Source organism: Parathielavia appendiculata (genome assembly GCF_033297405.1).
Source record: "Parathielavia appendiculata strain CBS 731.68 unplaced genomic scaffold N657scaffold_9, whole genome shotgun sequence".
NCBI lineage: Eukaryota > Fungi > Ascomycota > Sordariomycetes > Sordariales > Chaetomiaceae > Parathielavia > Parathielavia appendiculata.
The window spans coordinates 813,151-838,172 of record NW_026944228.1 but is presented as its reverse complement, the minus strand read 5'-3'; the positions used below and the strand labels follow the sequence as shown (position 1 = coordinate 838,172).

The 25,022-nt window shown below is 56.0% G+C and overlaps 9 protein-coding genes and 1 non-coding gene across 10 annotated transcripts; 7 read left to right on the top strand and 3 right to left on the bottom strand.

The window, feature by feature from the left end:
• Positions 1–3,906: 3,906 nt before the first annotated feature.
• On the top strand, positions 3,907–4,980 carry N657DRAFT_672956 (Translin; the record flags this gene model as incomplete). Its single annotated transcript, XM_062795665.1, has 4 exons — positions 3,907–4,072; positions 4,144–4,240; positions 4,300–4,445; positions 4,501–4,980. 4 exons carry the CDS (start codon positions 3,907–3,909, stop codon positions 4,803–4,805), a joined length of 714 nt encoding a protein of 237 aa, XP_062646187.1. The 3' UTR covers positions 4,806–4,980.
• Positions 4,981–5,029: 49 nt separating this feature from the next.
• Positions 5,030–7,543, top strand: N657DRAFT_664982 (mitochondrial carrier; the record flags this gene model as incomplete). The annotated part of the gene is made up of 4 exons (XM_062795272.1): positions 5,030–5,500; positions 5,606–5,907; positions 6,420–6,574; positions 6,702–7,543. Exons 1-4 carry the CDS (start codon positions 5,081–5,083, stop codon positions 7,541–7,543), a joined length of 1,719 nt encoding a protein of 572 aa, XP_062646186.1. The 5' UTR covers positions 5,030–5,080.
• A 229-nt stretch (positions 7,544–7,772) lies between these two features.
• N657DRAFT_575829 (ribosomal protein L22e) lies at positions 7,773–8,258 on the bottom strand (the record flags this gene model as incomplete). The annotated part of the gene is made up of 3 exons (XM_062789132.1): positions 7,773–7,899; positions 7,961–8,157; positions 8,217–8,258. Coding segments are annotated over 3 exons (366 nt in total), but the record flags the coding sequence as incomplete, so codon positions are not given.
• A 3,151-nt stretch (positions 8,259–11,409) lies between these two features.
• Positions 11,410–11,759, top strand: N657DRAFT_657234 (UPF0057-domain-containing protein; the record flags this gene model as incomplete). The annotated part of the gene is made up of 3 exons (XM_062794789.1): positions 11,410–11,426; positions 11,499–11,607; positions 11,712–11,759. 3 exons carry the CDS (start codon positions 11,410–11,412, stop codon positions 11,757–11,759), a joined length of 174 nt encoding a protein of 57 aa, XP_062646184.1.
• Positions 11,760–12,683: 924 nt separating this feature from the next.
• On the bottom strand, positions 12,684–14,177 carry N657DRAFT_691661 (P-loop containing nucleoside triphosphate hydrolase protein; the record flags this gene model as incomplete). Its single annotated transcript, XM_062797120.1, has 5 exons — positions 12,684–12,710; positions 12,760–13,367; positions 13,425–13,936; positions 14,002–14,011; positions 14,084–14,177. The coding sequence occupies 5 exons, from the start codon at positions 14,175–14,177 to the stop codon at positions 12,684–12,686; spliced, it is 1,251 nt and encodes a 416-aa protein (XP_062646183.1).
• Positions 14,178–14,352: 175 nt separating this feature from the next.
• Positions 14,353–16,641, top strand: N657DRAFT_647105 (SET domain-containing protein). The gene is made up of 4 exons (XM_062793258.1): positions 14,353–14,454; positions 14,558–14,884; positions 14,944–16,002; positions 16,124–16,641. The coding sequence occupies exons 2-4, from the start codon at positions 14,618–14,620 to the stop codon at positions 16,238–16,240; spliced, it is 1,443 nt and encodes a 480-aa protein (XP_062646182.1). The 5' UTR covers positions 14,353–14,454; positions 14,558–14,617; the 3' UTR covers positions 16,241–16,641.
• Positions 16,475–17,350, top strand: N657DRAFT_502804 (uncharacterized protein). The gene has a single exon (XM_062787689.1). It carries the CDS (start codon positions 16,708–16,710, stop codon positions 17,203–17,205), a length of 498 nt encoding a protein of 165 aa, XP_062646181.1. The 5' UTR covers positions 16,475–16,707; the 3' UTR covers positions 17,206–17,350.
• A 1,103-nt stretch (positions 17,351–18,453) lies between these two features.
• Positions 18,454–21,286, top strand: N657DRAFT_657231 (uncharacterized protein; the record flags this gene model as incomplete). Its single annotated transcript, XM_062794788.1, has 4 exons — positions 18,454–18,937; positions 18,993–19,590; positions 19,639–19,996; positions 20,051–21,286. The coding sequence occupies 4 exons, from the start codon at positions 18,454–18,456 to the stop codon at positions 21,284–21,286; spliced, it is 2,676 nt and encodes an 891-aa protein (XP_062646180.1).
• A 1,423-nt stretch (positions 21,287–22,709) lies between these two features.
• On the bottom strand, positions 22,710–22,808 carry N657DRAFT_t99. Its single transcript has one exon. It is a non-coding gene; the product is annotated as a tRNA-Ala (tRNA).
• A 736-nt stretch (positions 22,809–23,544) lies between these two features.
• N657DRAFT_550165 (PLC-like phosphodiesterase) lies at positions 23,545–24,963 on the top strand (the record flags this gene model as incomplete). The annotated part of the gene is made up of 3 exons (XM_062787891.1): positions 23,545–23,694; positions 23,988–24,308; positions 24,433–24,963. Coding segments are annotated over 3 exons (1,002 nt in total), but the record flags the coding sequence as incomplete, so codon positions are not given.
• Between the last annotated feature and the right edge of the window lie 59 nt (positions 24,964–25,022).

Here is a 25,022-nt window from a genome sequence, read left to right as displayed (position 1 = left end):
CAATCGGGCTTGTTGAGGAGCCGGTTGTTGTTGAGCAACCCACCGCTTCGTTCGAGGAGGTTGCTGATCACGAACAAATTGCGCCAAAGACCGTGGACAGCATCGCAGTTGAGGACTCTGTTGTCGGGCCGAGCACAGAGATTCCCCAGCTCGGCGAGGAACCGACTCTCGTTGACCAGTCCACGGCATCGTTTGAGCAGGTCTCCGGTTCCGAGAAGCTGCCGCCCAATCGAGATATTCCGCCGCCCGGTGCAGCCGTTGACGAGTCTCTTGTCGTGTTGAGCGCGGAGAACTCCCAACTGGCTGAAGAGCCGGTGGTGGTCGACAACGCTGGCGAAGCGTCTGAAGTCATTGTGCCTGCCAGCAAGACGGTGGCTGAGGAGCAGGCGTCTGAAGCAGTTGCCGTCGCCCAGGTCGACCTGCCGGAAGCTGATGCCTCGATCGATCAAACACCGGTGGCATTGGAAGCAATCGCGAGCGATGTTGCATCACTGGCGTTAGTCGCTGAGGGTGACACAGCTGCCCCCAGCGAGCGATTGCCGACTCAGGTTGACGAGTCAGCCATCCTCGTCGATAAGGAGGGCATCGAAACTGAGCTGACAGTCCGCGAGGATGAGGATGCAATCATCGAGAGCCCAGCGTTGCCATTGGCTCTTGACAATCTGGCAACTGTTGCTTACCAGACCGATAAGGTCGAGTCTCCCAAAGAAGACTCGCCAGTTGTTGCTCAAGCCACTGTCGAGGCTGAGGTGCCCGTCTCCAAGGAGATATTGGAGTCTGCGTCCGAGGAGGTTGTCGCTCCCAAAATCACACCATCAGAAGCTGTGGAAATCGAGACCGATCAGATCCCAGCGCCGGTTGGAGAGAAGACGAACGCCGAACCCTCGCTCATCGAGCCGGTTGTTGAGGTGGCTGCCCAAGACAACACACAACCACACTCCGAACCTGATGCCGACCTCGCGGCCAGCAGTGGCTCGCACGCAAAGGAAATTGCCATTGGCGGAGGCGTGGCGGGTGTTGTAGGAGTTGCAGCAGCTCTTGTTGCGTACAACTTGTCTTCCGACGAGCCCGATGTCCCGCCAACAATCGCCCGGCTCGAGGAGATTGCGGCTAAGCTTGATGAACCTGAGGTTCCGACGGCCACCCCGAGGACCGAGATTCCCGGAGAGGGAGCCACCACGCTGGAGAAGCTGCCATCGCGTGAGCTTGCTGAGGAGGCCAAGGTAATGGAGGCTTCTCAGATTGTGGTGGACGAGGGGGTCCCGCTCTCCGAGTCCTTCCACGTTGTGGACAAGGACACACCAGCCCAAGAAGAAGCGGCGAAGACTGAAGACAAGAAGCTTGCTTCTTCCGAGGATGGTGAGGAATCTGCCGCGCGGTCTGCTGTTGTTGCTGGAGCCGAAGAGACGAAAACTGACGATGGCCTTCTGGTTGCTCCAAGACCGACAAGCCGAGGAACAGGACCCGCCCAAGAAGGAGAAGTCGTTCTGGACTTCCGTGTACCCACACCTGCTGTCGTTCTTCCTGACCTCGACGATCCTGTGGCTCAGCAGCTAAGCCGGATGCGCAGCCTGCGCCGGCGGCGGAAAAACACCATCAAGCAGGCCGAGGAAATGGTGGCGGCGGCCGTTGTCCTTTATGCTACGGCTGAGGCCCTCAGTCCGCCGGGGAGTCCGAGACTCGCCAGTCCAGGAGCCGATGTCCTTGGTTCGATCGAAATGCATTCTGATGTCAAGGGGAAAGGGAAGGAGGTGGAGGTGCCAGTCCTGTCTCTGCAGGCTTCGGGGCCTCCCGCCGAAGATGAGCAGGATAGGGGCAGAACCAGGTCGAGACATCTTCCTGAAGCTGTTGCTGACCTCTCAGTAGTCGACAAAGAAAAATCCAGGGAACCTCTCAGGGTCGAGGCTGCCAAGCTAGCCCACAGCTCCAGGCGCCACAGCCATCACTCCTCGCGGCACCGATCTCATCATCGTGACAGCCGAGATTACCGTGACAGCCGAGATTATCGTGACAACCGAGATTACCGTGACAGCCGAGACGGAAGCAAGGACGGCTCGAGGCGCTCGCACCGTTCGCGATCAGACAGCCACACGTCTGCTCGCTCGCGCGGCGACGAAGAACCCCCGCGCACGCCGACTCGCGAGGACAGCGGCTTCTCGGAGCATAAGATCAGCCCGCACTCTCGGAGACACCGCACGCCCGAGGAGCAAGCCGCGCACGAGAAGCGCAAGGAGGAGCGGCGCCGTGCCCGCGAACTCGAGAAGGCCAGGGACGGCCCGCCCAGCTCTCCGGGCAAGGCAGAAAGGGAGAAGGACCGTTCCTCTGCCCCGCGCGACCACTACGAACGAGATCGGTCCGAGCGCTCCGAACCACGCTCCGAACGGTCCTCAGAGCACCGTCATTCTGAACACCGTCACTCGTCCCACCACCACAGCTCGCGCCGCCACAGCCAGAGCCGGCACAGCATCGAGCCCAAACCCGAGGTACCAGCCCCGTCTCCGCCCGCGAGCAAGAAGTTCTTTGACATCAAGAACGGCAAGAGCGTGCTCGAGCCCAACTTTGGCGGCCTTCCCAAGGACGGCCCTACGCCAGCGACCGCACCCGTCCCGCCACCGGCGGCCATCCCGTCATCATCCGCCGTGCCGCCGCCGCCGGCGGCTGATCTCCGGCGCTCCAGCACGACGCGCAGCAGCCACAGGGCACGCAGGTCCGAGGAGCGCGCGAGCCGCAACAGGACACGCGACGACGAAGAGCCGAACAAGCCGCTCAGCAGTAGCAGGGAGCACAGGGAGAGGCACTGGGAGAGGACCGAGCAGCACATGTCCAAGGTGTCGGTCAAGCCTGTTGGCGGTGGCGGCGGCGGCGGCGGTGGTGAGTCTTCAGCGGCACTTAGTGCCGGTGGGGGAGACGCGGACTCACAGCAGGCGGCGCATCGGGCAAAGAGGATGGAGAGGAGGAAGACGGAGAGGGAGTCGAAGGAGGTGGGGAAGGAGAAGGGGGGGTTGAGGGCGGCTATTAAACGGTTTTTCAGTAGCAAGGAGTAACGACGGTGACTGAAATGGAGTGAGGGGTGAGGAAGGGTAGATGGATAGGGTGGGAGAGAGAGGGAGGAGGGGGTGATGAGTGTTTTCTTTTTCCTTTGTAGTCTCACGACTGACGACGTGTTCTATGACGACGAGAATGAGGATGATGATGATGGGTTTGTTTCATGTTATTGGCAGATAGCTGAGGAGAGGGTGGTAAAAATGGGGATACGATGCTTATGCTTGGTGGTGGAGGCTGCAGTGTGCTTTTCCTCATGACCAAGCAACTGATGAAGCTTGTTGGTATGGGACATGAGGGAGTCTGTATGTGTTTGATGCATGTATGATGAAAATGATGATTCTTCCCAGTTCACAAATAGTTATAACCACCACAGTACAATTACTGCCTTGCGTTGACGAATATGGATCGGCCGATATTAGAAATGTATCCTGGAGTATAACAGAGTCTATCAGTCCTTGTATACAATGGAATTTGTTCTGTCTTTCTATGTCTCGGGTCTGGAACCAATTCCCGTCCTCGCTGTGCTGGACTCGGAGTCTGGGAAGGAAGGGCCGGGATGCTAAGGCAGCCGAGACGTGCAAGGGTTAGGGCTTCAGTCGCAATACTTTGCTTGCTCGCAGAACCATTGGCTTATGAGTTCACTTTTCATCTAGCAACTTTGCTGTGCCTCCTGAATTGATTCCATCGAAATAATCATTTATCCTCGCGGATATTCATTATATGGTGATCAGGTTGTTGCCTGCTTAGCATATGAGCTTCCCCTTCCCTTTAGGCTACCTCAAAAGCTGTCTGCAGTTGCAACTCCACTTTGTGAACGTCGGTCGACCTGGGACACCATCACCACCTCCCAAAACAACCAAGATGCCGCCCATGATCGACCCCGCGTTATTTGACCAGCTCAAGACGAAAATTGAAGAGGACACCAGCATCCGGAAGGAGCTGGACCAGATTCTCGATGAGTTGAACCAGAACGTCTCGTACACCCAGGGCGTGCTGTCGCGGATACACTCAACCCCGCGGTCCAGATGTCGGTTTTCTTTACGCTCAAACAGCATATTTTTTTTTTAAAAAAAAAAAAAAAAACTGACGATGGGCTAGATACAACTCTGCTTAGCCAGGTGGAGGGCGGCATTAACAAGGAGATCGAGATGGTCGGTAGGCTCTCGGAGTTCGCGTCCCAGTACCCGTATTACAAGTGAATTCCCAGAAGGCGAACTGTTGGTAAGTATCAGTCTTGCTGATTTCCCGGGACAGGTATAACCACAAGTGGACTCGAATGGTTCAGGACGCCATCTCCACCGTCATACTCTGTGCCTGGCTGGGCGGCATGTCGACCGACTCCAAGCCGGGCGAGGTCGGCCGTCTGCTGAAGCTGGAGGACATCGGCCAGATCTTCAACGGTTTGCAGCATAACTCCTGACTAAAAACAGACACATGTACTGATCATGCTACCAGTGCCCGTCAACCTCAAGGACCGCGACGCCTTCCACATCACCATCGAAGAGTACCTGCTGGGGCTAATCGCCGTCATCGACGACCTCAGCCGGTTGGCGGTCAACTCGGTCACGCTGGGCGACAACGCCATGGCCGTGCAGATCAGCGGATTTATCAAGGACCTACATGCCGGCTTTCAGGTGCTGAATCTCAAGAACGATGTGCTGAGGAAGCGAGTGGACTCGATTAAGTATGCCGTCAAGAAGGTCGAGGATGTCGTGTACGATCTCTCGCTGCGGAATCTGATTCCTCAGGAGGGGCAGTGAGAGCCGGTTCGAGATTGCGAACGGTCTCACCGCTCGAAAGGCTAGAATAATAGCAGTTTAACTACTGTTACACGGTTCCGCCCTGAATGTCTTGAGTAATAAGCTAAGGGGCTTCATCCATCAGGCACTGAGAGCAGAAGTCGTTTTGAGGGTTAGGGTCCAATCGCGAGCGTGCCGAGCCTAAGCTGCCCGGCCCATCATCAACTTAATAATTGCCCTTTGCTCCATACTCCGGAGCCTCTCCCCTTTCCAAATCACCTCCATCAGCGCCGACAATGCCCCTCGTCGACCCAGTAACAATGCCGTCCACAATCGCAAAGGGCGTCACCGCCCAAGCGCAAGCGACTTCCTCGAGAACCACATCTACTCCGCCATTAGCAACCTACGCCCTGTACCCCGTACAGATTAAACAAACCCCCCTGGCCCAAGCCGCGCGATACGCCCTACCAGCCTTGCTAGCAGGCATCTTTGCAGTGCGCTTCCGCGCCCTCGTCGCCGATCCCGTCTCGACAATGTCCACCACCCTTCCACTGACCGCCGCGCTGCAGGTTGCCTACGCAGTCCTCTGTCTGCCCGTGGCTGGGTCGCAGGGCGGCGGTGGTGCAAAGGGCGCGCGGAAACACAAGGCGAGGCCCGGGGAGGGCGGTCCGGGTTCGAAGAAGCGTCCTGAGGGGACAGGCCCGAGTGCCGTTGTTGTATGTCTTTTTCTGTTTCTCCTACTTTTCCTGACCTACACTTTCGTCGCTTTCTTTGCCCTTGCCTACGTCCCGCTAATGAATTGCGCGTCTTTGTTGCTACAGACCTCGCTGCTCTCTCTCCTGCTCTCGCTCCTAATCACGCCCTTCCTTTACGCCGCCATGGTCCTGTTCGGCGCGCCCTTCCTCACTCACGGCGCGCACACCCTGCTCTGCGCCGCGCACCTCGCCGTGCTGGCGCTGTTTCCGCTGTTCTACATACATGGCGTCGACGGGGCGGCATGGGCGGCCGTCGGCAGCTTCAGCGCGCCGCTGGATGAGACGTTTGGCGGGCTGGTCGGCGGCGTGGTGGGGGCTTGGCTTGGGGCCGTACCGATCCCGCTGGACTGGGACCGCGACTGGCAGAGGTGGCCGGTCACGATTCTGTGTGGGCTGTATGGTGGGTATGTGCTTGGCCGAATGGTAGGAGGAACGCTCGCTTGGGGGAAGAGGTTCTGAGGCGGATACGGGTGGTAGGGTTGAGCACCGCGGCTCATAGATGGAGGAGAACACGAGAAATACCCGTGTACGTTGCGGCGCACCAACCCTACTGGGAGACGTTTAATAGAATAGACATCTTATACCTACCCTACTTACAAACTACCTGTTCGGACTTCGCACAACAGTCACACCCATACTGCGTCGAATTGGGCCGGTTGAGTTGTCTCCCGGAAAAAATTGGATCGGCCCCACTAATGCCGAGTCTCCGGTCCCTGTCCGAGATCGCACTCTTTGGTCGGTTCAAGACATTGATTCTCCCGAATTTCCAACCCTGCTCAACAAACTTATAATTCGCACAACACACTTCCGCGAGCGCGAGAAGCTCCTTTCCTGGGCCGGCATACTCCATATCACCGTCCGCCGCGCCCAATGGAAGGAGCCCAATAACGGGCAACACGACCATGCAACCTCCCACCGCGGCCGCGTCGCCCGCACAACCGCCCGACCAATCGCCTGCTCATTATCAAGAGAAGGCCCCCAGCAACTACAAAGGCTTCGTAGCCGGCGTCTTCTCCGGGATAGCCAAGCTCGCCGGTACCTTTCTTTCCTTCCTACAACCCCCCACTCCCCACGTCCCATCCATTTCAATAATCCATCTTCCAACAAACACAAACCACAAACACAAACCAACTAATTCTTCGCGCTCTGCAAACCCCCACAGTCGGCCACCCCTTCGACACAATCAAAGTCCGCCTCCAAACAACCACCTCAACGCGCTTCTCCGGGCCGCTAGCATGCCTAACCCAGACGCTACGCAACGAAGGGCTCGTCGGCTTGTACAAGGGCGCCACCCCTCCCTTAGTCGGCTGGATGTTCATGGACAGCGTCATGCTCGGCTCGCTGTCCGTCTACCGCCGGCTGCTCCACGAGAACCTATTCAACCCGCCCTGGCACCCGCTGCACGACCCAACCACCCCGCTCCCCGCGCACGGCCACGGCCTGGCGGGCATCCTGGCCGGCGCGACCGTGAGTTTCGTGGCGGCGCCCGTGGAGCATGTGAAAGCGCGGCTGCAGATCCAGTATGCCGCGAAGAAGAGCGAGCGGTTGTACAGCGGGCCGGTGGACTGTGTGCGCAAGGTATGGAGACACCATGGGATTGGGGGGGTGTACCACGGGTTGCAGGCGACCTTGTTGTTCAGGAGCTTCTTCTTTTTCTGGTGGGGGAGCTATGACTTGTTTTCGCGGTGGATGAGGCAGCATACGAGCCTGAGCGCGCCGGCCATCAATTTCTGGGCGGGCGGGCTGAGCGCCCAGGTGTTTTGGGTCTTTAGCTACCCGAGCGATGTGGTCAAGCAGCGGATCATGACGGATCCCCTAGGAGGCGGTCTGAATGACGGGGTGAGGAGGTTCCCCAGGTGGAAGGACGCTGCCAAGGCGGTTTACCGCGAGAGCGGTGCCATGGGGTACTGGCGCGGATTCCTGCCTTGCTTTCTCAGGGCGTTCCCTGCGAACGCCATGGCGCTGGTTGCGTTTGAGGCGGCGATGCGGGCGTTGCCGGGATGATGAGGAGCAAATCTGTGTGTCAGAGTCTATGACTTGAAGCATCCGCCTTGTCACATGCATTATACCCAGGACGGGGAGGAATTCTAAATGGTTCGGCTAAAACGCCGGCGGCCGCAGCAGCGGCGTGTCCTTTGATTGACCCCTTCCCGCTATGCACAACCGTCTAGTATCCTTTTTCGGTATCCTTGCCAGATAACCCCGGAGAACTCCAACCAGATGGCCGACCCATTTACTCCTCGTCCTCCTCGGCCTCGTCGTTGACGACGTTGAAGAACTTGAGCTCGTAGACACCCCGCGAGGTCGAGACAACGCGGAGCCAGTCACGGAGCTGCATTTTCTTGAGGAACTTTTTGGTGCTGCAGAGAGACAAGTCAGCATTCTATTTCTGCTTTCAGAGTCGGAGTGCGTGCGGCATACAGGTACTTGAGGTAACGGCCCGAGAGCTCGTTGTGGGCAATGATCTCGATCTTGCCCTCGCCCTGCTGCGAGATCTTGATGGTCTCGCCGAGGTTGCCGACGCGGCCGTCGACCTTGATCTTCTCGTTCAGGAACTTCTCAAAGGCCGACACATCGAAAATCTTGTCGCTGGCGGGCTGCGAGGCGTTGATGATGAACTGAGCGGGCGACCTGTTAGTGATGGCCAAAGACGTGTGATTGTTTTACTCGGACTCACCTTCTTCGTCACCTTGGGGCCCTTCTTGGCGCCGGACTTCTTCTGTTACTCCCAAAGGAGATTGACTTAGCCTACTGTTTCACGCCATGGTCCGTCTCGGGGCGAGCCGAGGGACTGGGCCAACAGCAAAGCGGTCAGGTGATGGGACATACTGCGATGGGAGCCATTGTTTCTGTCGGGATCGGCGAATTGACCGTGGATGTCTAGGACGCAAAGAGGTTATATCCTGCGCCTGGTTGTGTGGTGTCGGCTTGTTAAATAGAGGTCCGATCATTCTTCATTTGGCGGTCAAGTCGAATTCGCGCGAAATTGTGGCCGCGGGAGTTTAGGGCTCAGGGGTGGAGCCAGTGGGTACATGTGAAGTGGGGCTGCACCAAGGGTCCGGTCGCCGGCTTAAAGTGGTCGGCCCGAGCCCCAGGGATCTAGAAAGTGGCCTCAACCAGTGCGGATTCCACCTGAGGATACCTCCAAGACTCAGGCGGGAGCAGGTTCACGGTCAATTGGTAAGAAGCGGGAAATGAAAGTGCTGTGGACAACATGCGAAGCGGTTTTTGGCTTGCATGCTCCGTACATTGCTGAGATGCTTTGGCGATTTCGGCTCTTTTACATGATGGCTGAGCACGTGTAAGACGCTGCACACCGTGCCTGGACTGAGAGCCGAGAAGAACTCAGGCAACAGAAGTTGGGGGGTGCAGGAGCTGTGATTGCCATGTTCACACATGACCGTTAAAACCACCGTACGTGAATCAACTGTATTAGCTGGACTGACTGAATGGTGGTGGTTTGCTTGTAAGGATGATAGAGCATGCAGCTCAGTGGTCCTCAGCATGGCCAGTTTTCCTCCCGTCGCTTGCGCATGTCGTTCAAAAGCAGCCAAGCTGCCAAATCAATCCAACCCAAATTCGAGGCAGACTTCGATGTACTGTGGTATGATGGGTAATGAAAAATCTCCATGCGGGGTACCCACGCTAACCGAGAGCAAGGTATCCACAATCTTCCACAGTAAATACAGTAAACAATTAACTAATATTTTGTATGCATACCCTTGGCTGCAATCACCGCCTTGCACCGATCTGGCATCGAGGCCAACAGTTCCTTCAAGTAGTCGTCCGATAGTGCCTCCCAAGCCTCCTTGACATACTGTCGTAGCTTCTCATACGAGGGCTTTTCTTCAAGGCCATGCCGGTCTTCAATCCAGTCCTTCATCCAATTCCAACAAGACTCAATAGGGTTCAAGTCCGGTGAAAAGGGTGGCCATTCCATCACGACAACGCCTCGCTCTCTGAGATTTTCCTTCGTCTCTGCGGCTGCATACCCTGGAGCACCATCTTGCATCAGGATCAGATCCTCACCAAGCTGTTCCTTGCACAACTGTACCCAGCCGTGAATCACAGGTACAGTATGTGCGCGGTAGGTTTCGGCGTTGATCTTCCCCCAACCCTTTTCCCAGAAAATCCCAGGGCCTTTGCCTAAGCCAGAGAAGCAACCCCAGAACATCCAGCCACCCTTGCGTTGATGCTTTTCCACAATGCACGTAGGATCCCACTCCTCGCCTTGACGCCGGGTTACATACTGCTTCCTATGCGGGCCACCAGTAACCCAGGTCTCGTCGGTCCAAAGGATGTTTGCCCACTGCTCAGGGGTCCAATGTTCATGCTCTTTGGCCCATGTCTCTCGGAGTTTCCGGGTTCGTTCGGTAATCGGTGGCTTCTTACGAGCAACTCGTCGGCGGAAGCCCAGTCGATAAAGAGCATGCTTGATCACCCATACGCCAAAGACCCCAGCGAAGATGATTGTTGAGAGCTCAAGGAAGCCCATCCGACGAGCTTTTTTACTGGAAACGACATATTGAACAAGCTCGTTTTCTTGCTCTGGTGTTAACGACCGTGGCCGGCCAGTACTCCGCCTAGCAGTGGCGTCGCGAGCGCGAATAGCGGTTCGGATCTGGGCTTTAGTATAGCCAGTAATACTCTGGATCTCAGCTTGGCTTTTGCTGGCATCGAAATATAAAACGCGAACTCGCTGGCGTTCCTCGGTAGTAAGCTGTTTGGTACCGCTGGATCCCTGTGGCCGTGCCATCGTGCTGTTGTGAGTTATCGAAACTAAGAGATGCTTTAGGAGACACTGTTACCGCAGTAAAGTGGAAAGTTTGGGTGTGTTCAGCTGATTGGCCAAAACGCGTCAGCCTGTTGTGCCCCACAGGTACCTGACATGGGGGTTTTCTTCATGCGCGCGACCACAGTAGACTTCATGAGGAGGCGCAGCTACTAGTGCGCCACAGCGCCGCCACATATATCGCAAGCAGTGATGTCATGCTGCCTACGTCACTGGAAGGCTCGGCAGACCTTGAATGCGAAGTTGGGTGACTGAAAGCGGAAACTCGCGGCGCCAAGCCTTGTTCCGAGACTCTGTCTTGTAATAACTTGAGCCAGAACAGAAACACAAACCTGAAGCCTGGCATTGATCGTTGACACAAGCTTTGGAATGAGCCGGACGACTGCATGTACCGGGCGTGACGCTGAGCACCGAGTAATAGTTGTGGTTGTGCTCAGAACAAAAACCTCGAAAAGGGTTTGAATTTCGCGCGCATACGGATCTGGCTTGTTCATGGGACTAGGTGAGTCGCAGGTCTCCGTTCGCCAATGCCATCTCAAATGCCCCTTTCTCCCCTGAGACAAACAGTATGGCAGCGACTACTCGAACGCGCCCAAACTTTTACCATGGCATGTCGAAGCTCGTGACCCGCCACTGGAAGCTTGGAACACTTCAGAGTCGAAGCTGGCCAAGAGCGGCCGGCTGCATCCGATGGGTGTATGACGCAGTGCTCAACTCCCAATCAAGTGTAGCGAACAGAGCTCATGCTGCCGCGCCTGTCGTCTGATGCCAACCGCAGCGAGCCGTGGCACCAGGGTAGTGGAGGGCCCGCCGGAGCCTTCAGGTTGGTTCCTTGGCAGTCAGATGTGCCATGCCCGAGGCAAGTACCGGGCGGGCAGGTTTTGGAAGGTATAAGATACGGCCTGCACCCACGCCGCTCTCCTCTCCTCGTTGCTTTCACCATATCGCGAATTTATTGAATCACTTTCCGAGTCATCAACCGACAAACTATACATCGACCTACGTTAGGCAACAGACCGATCCCACCTCCACAACACAGATCACCACCCCAACAAACCAAACAAACAACACCGCCATCATGCCTTTCACCGCAAGGTAAAGCAGACGCCCGCGTCACCACAGCGCTCTTAGGGTATCTCAGAACTAACCTCTGCGCTCTCTGCCCAGCGATCTCTGCAAGATGGTCTTCGCCGTCATCCTCCCGCCTCTGGGTGTCTTCCTCGAGCGCGGATGCGATTCCAGCTTCCTGCTCAACATCCTTCTCACCATCCTCGGCGTAAGTTGTCTCTGTCAACCGCATTTCCCGCCCCAGGCCCCTCCTTTGCGCAATAAAGCAACCAGGACAAACTGAACAAACATACTGACCGCTATTGATCGCAGTACATCCCCGGCATCGTTCACGCGCTTTACATTATCTGCAAATACTAAGCAGATGCTAGGCTACCGGCTTAGTGCCCTGGCCAGCGCTGTCACCGCTTGCTGCAGACCGCCGATTAATTGATATAGCCCGCCCGAAGAACGAGTCCAACACAGCGAGCGGGCAGAGAACCTTGGTCGGCAGTTCCTCAGAGCTACCCCGGTCATTTTTTTCTTGGCAGCGCTGCAACAGCGATGACATCAGTGCCGGACTTTCCCTTGGCCCCGTGTCTCAGCCAGCTTATAACAAGCCACATGCAATCGCTAGATGGGTGTCGGTATCGTGCTGGCGTGATCGGATGGGGAATTAGCAAGGTGCGGAACGGCCGGATCGGGGCGGAGTTTCCTGGTCAACATACTAATGAGGCATGACTTGGGACATGTTTTCTTGGATTGGGTTCAAGCCGTATCCTTCTCTCCTTCATTATTTTTTGGCATGGTCTCATGATCGTTGGAGGGACGACGGGTTTCAGCGAGTTCCTTTTGTCTTTCCTTACTTGGGCTGGCTTGCTTCATTACCAGCGTCATATGAGCTCAGTGCTCGTATGGAGTGTTTCCAATATCACGATACCCAGGTCAAGCGTCGTGGATTGAATGGATCTGCACAAATCATTCGATCAGTGATCATCCTGCATAAATATATGTATGACGGTTTTGATGTGTATCTCCTGTCATATCTTGGGCATTTCGGTTTACTCCAAGCACGAGTTCTTCAAGCCGTGTAACGGCCTGAAGAGCGTTGAATCCAAGCTGCGTGTGGCACGCTCGGTTCGGATTCCGACGGTTTGAGATACCATGCAGCGGGTTCGGGTCCGGCTTACTCTCAGTCAACAGCCGTCGAGCTGAGATGTGGGCTTCTAACTCAAGCACGGTCATGTTCCAGATGGCGTCGAACCCAAGTGGCTAGATGGAAAAGGCTCGCTCGTCGTACGCCTCTCATTTGCCTACTTTGAACGACAATATCTAGTCGCGGATCAGTAGCAGATCGTGGATACGGAATTTCGGCACTCACGTCGTTCTTCCCAACCGATACTAGCTGGTCTTCGGCTACCCGGATCCCGCCAACGCCCTCAATGTAGGCAATTGGCGCATCTCCCATGACCTTTCGTGCCACGTCCGCCACCGTCGAGTTCTTCTTTACCAAGACACAATCCCGGAAAACTACTTTCGAGTCCCCCGAGCCCGACCCAAACGTGGTGGTGTTCTTGACCGGGAACACCGGTGCCAGCCCTAAAATCTCGGCCGCTTTGGACAGCACCTGGACAACCCCTGTCGAGCCGAACCGGTATAGCACCATATCCTTCAAGTTCTCTATCCGGTTCCGGTTCTTCTCGTCCAGCTCCTTCAACCCCCCTCCGTCCGGGTCGCCAGCCGCTATTAAATCTTCCCTCGTGTCGACGAACTCGCTACCCTCTGTGTATCGGATATAACCCTGCTTGGCCATTTTCCGGAGGAAGATCTCTGATATGGCCGAGCAGAGCACGATCGTGTTGGGGTCCTGCATCTTGGCGATTTTGGCGATGTTCTTGTCTGCGTCGGGATGGTCGATTTTGTTGAGCGCGATGACGGTCGGGAACTTTTCGTCGGTAAACGCATTCACCACGCGGTCGATGGTCTCCTCTAAAGCACCATAATAAGCATACCCTCTTTGATGAGGAACTTTTAAGGTAGACTCACCACTCCACTCCTCCAACGGCTCCTTCAACCCCAGCCTATCCAACGTCCGCGCCACCACCGCGCTCGTACTCCCATACCCACTGAACTGGTTCTGCAGCGTCTCCACAGCCGTCGCCTTGACGGCGATATGTCTCCTCCGGATCGACCCCCACTTCTCCATCAGGTTCCCCTTGATCCACGCGACAATCTCGCTCCGCAACCACGCAATGTCTGCGCTGGGGTCATACCCGCGCGTATTCTTGCCCTCGGCGTCGGTCGTGCCGGACACGTCCACCACGTGGATTAGCGCATCGGCGTGCCGCAAGTCGTCGAGGAACTTGTTGCCCAGCCCCTTGCCCTGGTGCGCGCCGGGCACCAGGCCGGCCACGTCCAGCAGCTCGATGGGCACACTGCGCCGCCCGCCGACGCAAGAGCCGTAGTTGGGCTTGCACCGGTCGGTCAGGCCAAAGCGTGCGCAGGCGCAGTCGATTTGGAGGTAGCCGATGGCGCGTTGCGGGTCGATTGTGGTGAACCTGGAGGAGGGGCAGGGGTTAGCAGCGCGGCGCATGGTGCATGGTAGGTGGGGGGCGAAGCGTACGGAAAGTTTCCTGCGCAGGCGGCGCCGTAATCAGCGACCTGTTTGGATTGCGCTTGCGCTTCAGGGGGTTGGGTCTACCCACCGACTTTGGAAGTCGCATCTGTGAGCGAGTTGAGCGTGCTAGACTTGCCAGCGCTCGGTTTCCCAACGAGGCCGATGAGGGGGTCGCGCGGCATCCTGATGAAGTCACAGAAATTGCTTGCTAGTTGTGGGGAAGATGTAGAAGAAGTGAGAATCTCAATTGTCGTCGTCGCCGTGGATCGCCGCTGCAGTGGAAAATATCTGCCCCGCTTCTGATAAGCTGCGGATAAGCGAGGGGCAAGCAGAGGCCCGGAGCTTCCTCCTTCATACAACTCCACCGTGCAGATGGTCAAAGGGGAGCTTGGTCCTTCCAAAGGGACATAAAAGATATGGCAGCCCTGGGACAAAAAGCCCACGAGTTCTATGTGCCAGGTAGGCCATCCGTCTCGGATACCTCCCTGATCCCTTCCCCATCAAGTCACAACCTGGAATCTTTTGGACGGATCCATGCATTTTTATTGATCGATTCATACAGTCTTCAAGACCTAGTTGTATCCGGGCATATGAATCGCGTCTTGGCTGCCGTTAGACAGAGATGCCTTGGCCTACACTTCCCATCGAGGACCTCCCAGCCTGGGCACACCTCAACGACGTAACATTCCACAGCGTCAAGGTTACAAACACCGAGGGCAAAGGCTATGGTGTGATTTCCACCAGAGATATAGAAGCCACCGAAGGCACCCCCGATGTCCCATCATTGCTCACCGTGCCACACGACCTTGTCCTCAATGCCGCCGCTGTCGACGAGTTTGCCAAGGAGGACAGAAATTTCCGGCACCTTTTGGATGCCATCGGACACCGTGTAACAAAATCTCTCCCGCACCCCATGGTAAATGAACCACCAGCTGACTACTCTCCCAGGGCACACGGGCTGACGTATTACTCTTCCTCCTCGTCCAGACGGCCCTGGTTTCCCGCCACGGTCACCCTCCTGTGGGAGTCTCGAACCCCTGGAGAATATACCTCCAATTCCTCCCAAAATCAGTGCCAGTGCCCACCCTGTGGAATGAGGATGAGAGGCTTCTACTTCGGGGCACCTCTCTCGAGGCCGCCGTCGACGCCAAGATTACCGCGCTGGACGCTGAGTTTGGCCTGATCCAGGAGAAGTCGTCCGACATTGTGTCCTGGAACGAAATTTTATGGCACGACGGCTCGGTCTCGTTCACAGACTATATCCGGCTGGACGCCCTGTACCGGTCCCGCTGCGTGGAGCTGCCAAGGTCCGGGGAATCCATGGTCCCTTGCCTCGACATGACGAACCACGCGGTCACTCCCTCGGCGTACTACGAAGAGAGCCGGAATAACGAGGTAATTCTGCTGCCTAGGCCAGGACTAAGCATTTCTAAAGGCGACGAGGTCACCATCAGCTACGGCGACGACAAGTCGGCCGCAGAAATGTTATTCAGCTACGGGTTCATCGATCCTCAGTCAGCGACCGACTCGTTGGTCCTGCCCCTGACCCCGTTCCCGGACGACCCGCTAGCCAAGGCCAAGCTCGTCGCCTTCGGCCAGGCACCACAGATCCGCGTGGCTCGGGACGAGAACGGGGCCATCTGGTGGGGGAGCCAGTTCGCCTATTTGATGTGCGTCAACGAGGAGGATGGGCTGGAGTTCCGCGTCCTGCAGGACACCGACGGGGGTCAGCAGCTGCGCGTGTTTTGGCAGCAGGAGGATGTCACGGATCGAACGAGCCGCTTTGAGGAGATGGTTTGGACCCATCCCTTTTCTGCGGTCTTCAGGTTACGAGTGGTGACGGTTGTTCAAGAGACTATCCAGACGCAGCTTGAGCGGCTGCGGTCAACCACACCGCCAGACTCGCCCTCTTCGCTGCAACATGAGGATTGTTTCAGGATGGCAATGCTGCTCCGCCAGATTGAGACGGACATTCTCGAAGGCGCCATCAAAACCCTGGAAGAAGAGGTAAGTTACCACCAGCTACCGTTTCTTGGTTGCCAGAGGTAACCTGACCATGCGCAACACACATCCGATCCACATGCAGCACAAGACAGGCTAGATTAGAGGCTGATAGGGTGTGCTGCAGAGAACCTTGCTCATGGCAAAAGAAAACGTGGTGGCTTACTTGGCCGGCCTTACGGAACAACCGGATTCGGACCTAGCGGGCGAGGAGGCGTCCAATGAGGCCGACGACTTCAGCTAATGAACCATGGTTCCCGGCGACCATGTGAGAGACGCCTTCTTGCTGCCCTGCATCATCGACATCATACGCTCAAAACACCCATGAATTCGCATTGCCGAGAGGAGAGGGGGCACCTGACGCTACCAACGAATATATAGGGTGGCCTTTGAATGTGAAACACTCATAAGATTGAAAACCTTCTCTATTCTGTCAGGTAGGCGGGATGGTTCTCAACACCTGCTTCTACTGCGGTTCTTCACATAGCAGTATGGAGTAGACCCTTGAACAGGGGCTGAGATGCGGTTCTTGAATGAATTGGTCTCTAATCTTGAGCCGACCCATCTGGCGTATCACTCGGGTTCAAACCGTGATATCAAGTTGTAGAATGACTCCGACAAACATCGAAACGGTCTGTTGTGGACGCTCAGTCGTGAAGAAGGCCACGTGTGAGACTGTTGAATACAGATCGCTACTCTTTCGGAAATGTCATGAAGATCCGCTCTCCAGGCTGTCCAGAAAATATGTCGATCAACCTACCCACGGCACTGGCCGACAGCCAACCCCTAACAAGAAAATCCGTGAGGGTTATACTGGACTTGGAGCCCCTGGTGCAGAGACAGCCACATTTTCAGAGCCAATCCAAAACCAATATTAGCTGCAAACGCCACGAGGCATCCACGAGGTTTGGCAGCCACCAACAGGGACGAGGGAAGACAACCCAATCACAAGGGGTTCAGGTGTCACATCCCCACCTACAGTCAACCAGAATGCGGGGTAGTCGGGTGTTCACGAAGAGCACGCAACTGAACAGGTCCATGATCTGTAAAGGTCGGGGAACGATGTTGATTAACGTTGTCGCCTCGCCGGTCAAGAATGGAGACCAAGAACAAGAATTGAAGAGAAAGTACTTCCTTGAGTCAGCTGCTCGGATCAATCGATCGTGGGTTTGGTGTTTTGGTCTAACGGCTGCTCTCATTAGTCTTTGAGGATAACAGGAAAAGGCCTCGAACGGGTTGTCGACTCAGATCGCTCTCGCTTTTCTGTGCGACGACGGAGTAGTCTCAGCGTTAGGGCAACAAGTATGAGCTACGAAGTGGTAAGTCATCATCTAATAATTCTTCCAAGTCCTGTTGCTTGTCAAACGTACTGTAGGGATCGTCGACCCAATCCAAAAATTATCAAGCCCTTGCACGTTGAGGGCTGTCGAAATTCAATTTTAAGGTTCTGATTCGTCAGTGGCCATCGTGAAACCTACCCTACACGTGTAGGGTGGGAATCACAACCTGCCATTCTGCCGCCGAAAGCACTCATGATGCGCCTTACCCCGGATTTGGGATTCTGGGCTGACGGCAAGAGTAGCATGGACTGACAAGGTCATGGGCCCACAATCTGGGCGGTCTCCATGATGCGATGTTCCGGTCATGTGGTTGTGCAAGGGGTCAGCCCGGACAAATGGTATTCTGGATTGTGCCATTTCGTAGAGGCAGGAATATCGGACGGAAGAAGGTTGCTTTCCGAAGAGCAACCAACATCTTGAACGGAAGAATCGGAGGGCCATGCAGGCGAGAAATCGATTTTGCAGATAACGGAAGGTGCACGCCCGTGTTTTCTTGCAGCAACAGCAAGGAAGCTGCGAACCGCAACTGAAGACAGACCCCTGCTCTCCCCAGATTTCGCTCGCCGCCAAGTTAAATTGTGAGAGCGGAGCTGCAGGTGGGCAAGTCCGCCGTTTTTGTAAGCCAGCCAATTGCCGCTCTTTTACCCCGGCTCAATCAGAAACTGTGCTCCACAGCAGTAACTGTCAGCGCTTTGCTGACCGGCCGTTTGCACCATTTTCCTCCTGCAGATTCGCTGCCGTCTCCGCGTGGGCCATACTGTGTGTGGTATGCAGGAGCCTGAACCCACCTGCCATGCTTGGCCGATTTCCCGCAACAATGCATTAAAACCCCCCGGCCCCGCCCTTCAAGCTGCTTCGTCTACTTGTTGTTGGGATCCTGTCCAGTTTCAACCAAGTCAACAATCCGCTATCCAACTGGTGCGACTCGTCCATGTTGACGCCTCCGTTACGATTATCATAGGGCTGTGAGCACCGCTGAGGCTGGCTGCTGCGATTATCGGACACTCAGCCCACCCGTCTCAACAATTTTGGTCTCGCATCCTCTCATTTAGACGGACCGACTGTGCGAATGCAGCGAAAGTGAGCAAGCAAAGGGCGAGACGAAACCACCGCCAAAATGCCGGGAATCCTGCCCATGAAAGTTATCAAGGTGGGCAACAGCTCCCAAAGCCGCATTGCCCAGGCCTGCGACCGTTGCCGGAGCAAGAAGATCCGCTGCGATGGCATCCGCCCCTGCTGCTCGCAGTGCGCCAATGTCGGCTTTGAGTGCCGCACCAGTGACAAGCTCAGTCGCCGTGCCTTCCCCAGGGGCTACACCGAGTCACTGGAGGAACGGGTTCGGGCGCTCGAGGCTGAAGTGCGGGAGCTGAAGGACTTGTTGGACGAGAAGGACGAGAAGATCGACATGCTCTCCAGGATGCATGGCAATCGACGCTCCCAAAATGAGCAATGCCAGACGCCGCCCGCGACCGAAGTGAAAAAGGACGCTGGGACTCCGGCCAAGGAGGACACGTTCCGCATCCAGGCTTCGCCGCTACTGCTCGGTGTCGAAAACTCCGACTCTTACTTCATGGGCGCGTCCAGCGGCCGCGCGTTCATTGGTTCGTCCTCCCTCTTGTGCGATCAGGGGAGAATTCCGCTAACAACACCTTTCAGAATCGTTCAAACGCAAGATGCAGGAAAGTGGCAAGTCCTGCTCCAATTTTAACCCAGAGGCCTTCCTGCACATCCAGGGATGCTATCCTCTCACAGCGAAGCCGCCCTCTCAGACGCCGAGGATACCGCCGCGGCTGTTCTCCGACAGATGCGTCAATGTCTACTTCCAGGAGTGGGCTCCTCTGTTCCCTATTCTCCACAAGCCTACCTTCCTCCGCGTCTATGAGGAATTCGTCGCGGACCCGGAGAAGATCAAGAATAACCACAAGCTGGCACAGCTTTATCTCGTCTTCAGCATTGCCTCGCTGTCGGGTGACCAGCCCGATCTCCATCAGATCGCTGCCTGCGAACAGCAGTGGCAAAGGGCATTGGAAGCAATCCTGATGGACAACACCATGGTGACTCTGCAGTGTTTGCTGCTGGCGCTGGTTTACTGCACCATCAGGGCCGATTACAAGAGGTTGCAACATTACAAGGGCATCGCTGTTGGGCTATCGCACCGCCTTGGGCTTCACCAGAGCCAGAAGAGGTTTTCTTTCGGCGTGCTCACCATCGAGACCCGGAAGAAAGTCTTTTGGACACTCTACACGCTTGATTGGTAAGTAACACCACTTTTCTCTCTCATCGCTCCTCACTGACAGTTTAGTTTCTCTGCTGCCATCCTCGGCCTGCCAAAACTTCTGAAAGAGGAGGATGTACACGCCGAGTTCCCTTCGGATACCGACGATGAGTATGTCACCGAAAAAGGTTTCCAACCGAGCCTCCCGGGGGAGGCCACTAGGCTTTCCAACGCGCTCGCCCTGTTTCGTGGGTCCCGAATCCTGGCCAAGGTACTGGAGAAGATTTATCCTTCGGCAACCTCGCACGAACTTTCGCTCCAACAAATGTCTGCTCTCGCCGTCGAGCTTGATGATTGGTACGAGAAGCTTCCACAGCATCTCAAACTCACCTTCAAGCAAGACAAGCCGTCGACCGATATTACCGGCAGCAGGTCACCGATCCTTGTAAGCGATGCACCATTTCGTATCCAAAGCTACTCAGCGCTGACATAGCTTTAGGCTCTTGCGTACTATTACACTCGAACTCTCATCTACCGCCCAGCTGTAACCTCCAGCCTGGGTCCGAGGGCCGCTCCTGCACTGATTGCGGTCGGCGAATCAAGTAAGCACATGATCCAGATTATCCAGCTTCTCGAGGAAAGGAACATGTCCTTTTCCTTCTGTTTGAACAAAGCAGACATACTTGTTCTTTGCGGTATGGTCTTGCTGTACCAAACAATGGGCCTCAAGCAGGATAGCAAGCTGCTGAGGGACAACGAAAAGCTGGTCAACGCAGTGATCAAGGCAGCGGATCAAGCCAAAGCTCCCGGTTGTTACGACTTGAAGCGTGTTGCAGGGATGTTGGTCACCGTCGATGAACCGCCACCGCAATCCTTGCCGACGCCCCCAAGGCAGAGCCCTGATACCTGCATCACCGCTCCCTCGGCGCAACGAGCGTCACCCCCGACGGCCCATAAGATGCACCCCTCTGTTGGCCGCCACCTCGCCGCCAGCATTAGCGAAACGGATTTGCTCCTGCAACAGGAGAAGCTGCGCAGGATGACTATGTCACAGCAACAACACAGCCGAGTTGAGCGATTACCGCCACGCTCGAGGGGATCCTTCGACAGCCCAAGGCCCGCCATCCCCCTCGCCCAACGCGATCACAGGTTATCCCTGAGCCAAGCCCAGGCCGCCCAAACCGCCATGCTTGCCCGCTTGTCAGCATCCTCCAACATGAAACAAACCATGGAGTACCTGCACCTCGACTCCCACTCGCAACCAACCTCCTCGGTGCAGGCGCGTGGTCCTTCTCGCCCATCCATCACGCAAGCTCAACAGGCGCACGTTTACGCCCAAGTCCGAAAGGAATCTGGGATCTCAACCGCCGAATGGGAGGCATTGCTGGGCTCGATCGAAGGGGGGCAACTCAACGTCTACGACGCGATATACGGCGGGCCGGGACTGGCGCTGGCGGACAACAGCACCACTCCCTTGTCGGCGACGGCCACGACGGCCCCGGCGTGGTCGCCCGACTCGTGGGACCTGACGGGTTTCAACCTGGGCGATTTTGGGTCAGGGACTACTGGGTCGTCGCATAGTGTGGTCAGCCTCAGTGAGGACGGGTTGAGCCCGAGTGACGATTTGGTTAGTGTGGGGAGCTTGGACTTTAGGAATGGGCTGATTTCTTCGGGACTCCCGACGACAGCTGACGGGTATGTGCTGGATGGGTTGGATGCGGGTTTTGCCCTCTGAAGGGATTGGGAATTGGTTGGAGTTGCAATGTTTTGGATCTTTGGTGGGTTCCTATTGGATTGGTTGGGTAGCTTTAGGTTTCTTGGATGGCTGTAACTGGCGTCCGTGGGAGAGTCGGTTACTACGGTACCTGACACGTGTAGGCAGCTCAGTTTGGGGTACGGGCGTGGAGGTTAGGGGTGTTTGGATGTCTGCATGCGTCCTGTGTAATGGGGGTCTCTTAGGGTTTACGGAGGGCGTTTGGATCGTGTTTTTTGGTTCGGGGTCACTGAGATGGGACTTTGGATAGGTATACCGAAGGACGGCAGGTTCTTGTTTCTTTGCCATAGCTGGAGCACACCAAGACACACTGCCTGATGTCGTTCTATCTACACCTGTTGGATTAGACTTCTTTTTCGAGCATCTCAACTTCATACCGCAGGGTCCAAGTGGCAATCAAAAGGAGTGTCGCTGGATTTGGTGATTTGGCTGGCTTGGGCGGCTTGGATGATTTGTCTGACACCCTTGGGGTGGATTCCATCCTCTTCTCATGCGGGTGATCCATTCTCCACTCAACGGAGCCCGCTATTGATGCTCCTCTCAGGTGGTGGGCTCAATGGTGGATCACTGCCGGTAGTTACAGTACTTGCGAGCATCTCCGCTCGAGGTACTCCGTAGTTGGCAGGTTGGTTCAGGGTCAAGTCAGGGGATTTTACTGCACTGGCAATCGCCGGCTTTGGCTGCCTTGTTGGTCGGTAACTACTACTGTGTAGAGACTCGGGCTGTTTTGGTCCTCTGTATCGCCGGTGTGGATGTGCTTATGATGGCCGCTGACTTGCAGGCCCATTTGATCATGGGAATATTCAGCGGCTAGTTTTAAGAAGGACGCATGACGTTTAACGTGATCAAGGTCAACCTGACACGGGTGGCACGGCACCTGCGCTGTAGACATGGTTTGGGTTTGGAAGTTTGCTGGAGGCTTTACTCGATACCTCTTGCCCTGATTGTCCACACATTTGTAATTACTCTCGAGTCCGGTACTCCACCGATTCAAGGGAATCAGCCTGGTGTAGGTAGCCCCAGGTTAATCCAACACGTTGAGGACAAGCTTATTGTCGACTCGGCGTGGGCCATGATGCACCACACTCGGTTTCAACCTTCTGCGTGTCGGCGATAGTTCGCAGCTTAGGTTTTAGGCTGAATCTGGTTGAAACGGTGGGAGCCCTTCGCGTTGGTGGATAAGGTAATAACCAGCGATTGAGATGATGTCTTGGACTTCAAGTTTTCAATACCTATTGCTTGCAGTATTTTCATGTAATAAAGATTCCATAGCAGGATTTACACAGGACGTGATAGAAACTATTCACGCCAGTTGATAAATTTGGTTTCCTTTTTGTTGAAAAAAAGAGGCAAGGTGAGAAAGGCAGTGCATGAGACAAAAGTTTGGATGCACCCGGGATCGAACCGGGGACCTTTCACAAGCGCACAGTCTACAGAGTAGACCAGTTGCGAAGCGAAAATCATACCACTAGACCATGCACCCAACTCAAGTGTTATTACCTAAGGAATTATTGCATTTACAAAGGCTGTAACCTCCTCAGACTATGTCTCGTTCCGTTCCCGCAATCTCGGGCGCCATTGTTCGCTTCAATGAATTACCTTTAGTTCCATGGTTCGAAGACAAGTCTTGAATAGATGATTAGGCTGTTGCCTCAGCGTCATCACCGATACTGACGTCAAGGCCATTTACAGCATGTGGCAGAAGTTGACGCGTCAGGAAATGCCGAATGCGGGAGGCCGGAGGCCCGGGGATAGTGGAGAGGCTCGGCCTAACTCCGTGGTTGGGGGTTTGGGACTCGCCCCGGCCCGAAGCCAGCATCATCGAGGAGTCCAAGGTTGGCCAGTCTGTCATTGTCGATGTCCTCGTTGCTGCTTGCTTTTGAAGGAGTTTTCGCTAAGCTTCATACTACAGAGTTCGCCGACACTTCCAGGTTCGTTTCTTATTCAGGTAAAATCCCGACATTCTCTAAGCAGCCGTGGACCCATGTCACCGGAAACAACACCGCTCCTTCCAGAAGGCATGCAGCTCCGCGCGGAAGACACAGGTGCGTTGGGCCCCGCAACCGCCTGCACTGCCTAGGCACCATACCTCAGATGAGCCGGGCCGGATCCTTCCTGATATGGAACGTCTTCACCCACTCACCACATTCCCAGGCCCCATCCCGGGCATCAAGCCCGGGGCATCGGCATCTCGATCCGGGCGTAGTTCCGGACTGGCGCGGCTGCCTCTCAACATCGGGCACCGGGGTTACAAGGCCCTATTCCCGGAGAATTCCATGGCCGCGTTCCACGCTGCCGTGGCCGCCGGCGCACACGCCGTCGAAACAGACCTGCACCTGTCCCGCGATGGCGTCGTCGTACTGTCCCATGTGAGCCCCATTCATTCAAACTGTGGTCCCCTCCTTGATACTTTGTACGGGGGAATGGCAGGTGTTTGTGGTTGCTGTTTTCAGCGCAGTGTAATCCTTTTCCCCAAATACTCTCGACCGCCACCGAAAGAATCCGCTTATGTATCCGTCAGACTTACACAGCATGACAACCCCCGCCAAAAAAAAGGAGAAAAGAGAAAAACAAACTACAACAAAACCTAGCCCAACATAGCTCAGGAGAGGGGATAGATGTAAAGAACGAAAGGCTGAGACACCTCTTCTTCCGCTGGCAGGACCCAACCCTCAAGCGCTGCTTCGGCGTCGACGCAAGGATAGCCGACTGCGATTGGGCGTACCTCTCTACCCTACAAACGCTGCGCGAGCCGCGCCAGGGCATGCCGCGCCTGGCAGACCTGCTCGAGTGGCTGGCCGGGCTGGAGTGCTCGAGAGACAGCGCCGCCGTCTGGCTGCTGCTCGACGTCAAGACGGACGACGACCCGGAGCGGCTGCTGCCCGCCGTGGCGCACACCATTGCTTCCGTCCCGCCTTGTGCTGATGCTGGTGCTGGTGGCGGGAAGGGGTGGAAGGAGAGGATCGTGGTGGGTTGTTGGAATGTGCGTTTTTTGTCATGCATCCCCCTTTTCCAAATATTCCCGCTCATGTTTCTGCAAACTGTAATACTACCCTATGCCGAAATACACACAGGAACAACTGACACCCTAGCCCCATCCACCTCAGGAGAACTACATCCACCACGCCCGCCTCCACCTCCCGGGCCACCCGCTCGCCTATATCGGCTCCTCGCTGCTCTACGCCCGCAGGTTCTTGTCGGACGAACACGCCGACGTGCAGTTCAACCTATTCCAGCCCACCCTGGTCGGCCCCGTCGGCGCGCACTTTCGCCGGGAGGTGCGCAAGAGGGGGAGGAAGCTGTTTGTGTGGACCGTCAACGACAGAGGGTGGATGGAGTGGTGTATCAGGAAGGGTGTGGATGGCGTAATTACCGATGACGTGGGGAAGTTTACGGAGGTCAGGGACCGGTTTGGAGATGGTGATGGCGGTTTTGATGGGGGTGAGGGTGACGGTGGTGTGACGGCGGGAATGGTAGTCAAGGGGAGCGGTGGAAAGGGGGAAGAAGGTGTCAGGTGGCCGCGCATGCTGAGACTGTACTTCTCGGCCATCTTGTTGCAGGCTGCGGCCGCCGTGGTTAGTGTGTTGTTGTGGCATCGGCTGAGCACCAGGGGCCGTGGCGGGAAGGGCAGGAAGGCCAAGGCGGGATTAGTGCCTGGCAAATGCTTATTTGACAGCGGGGAAGCGCATGGACAAAT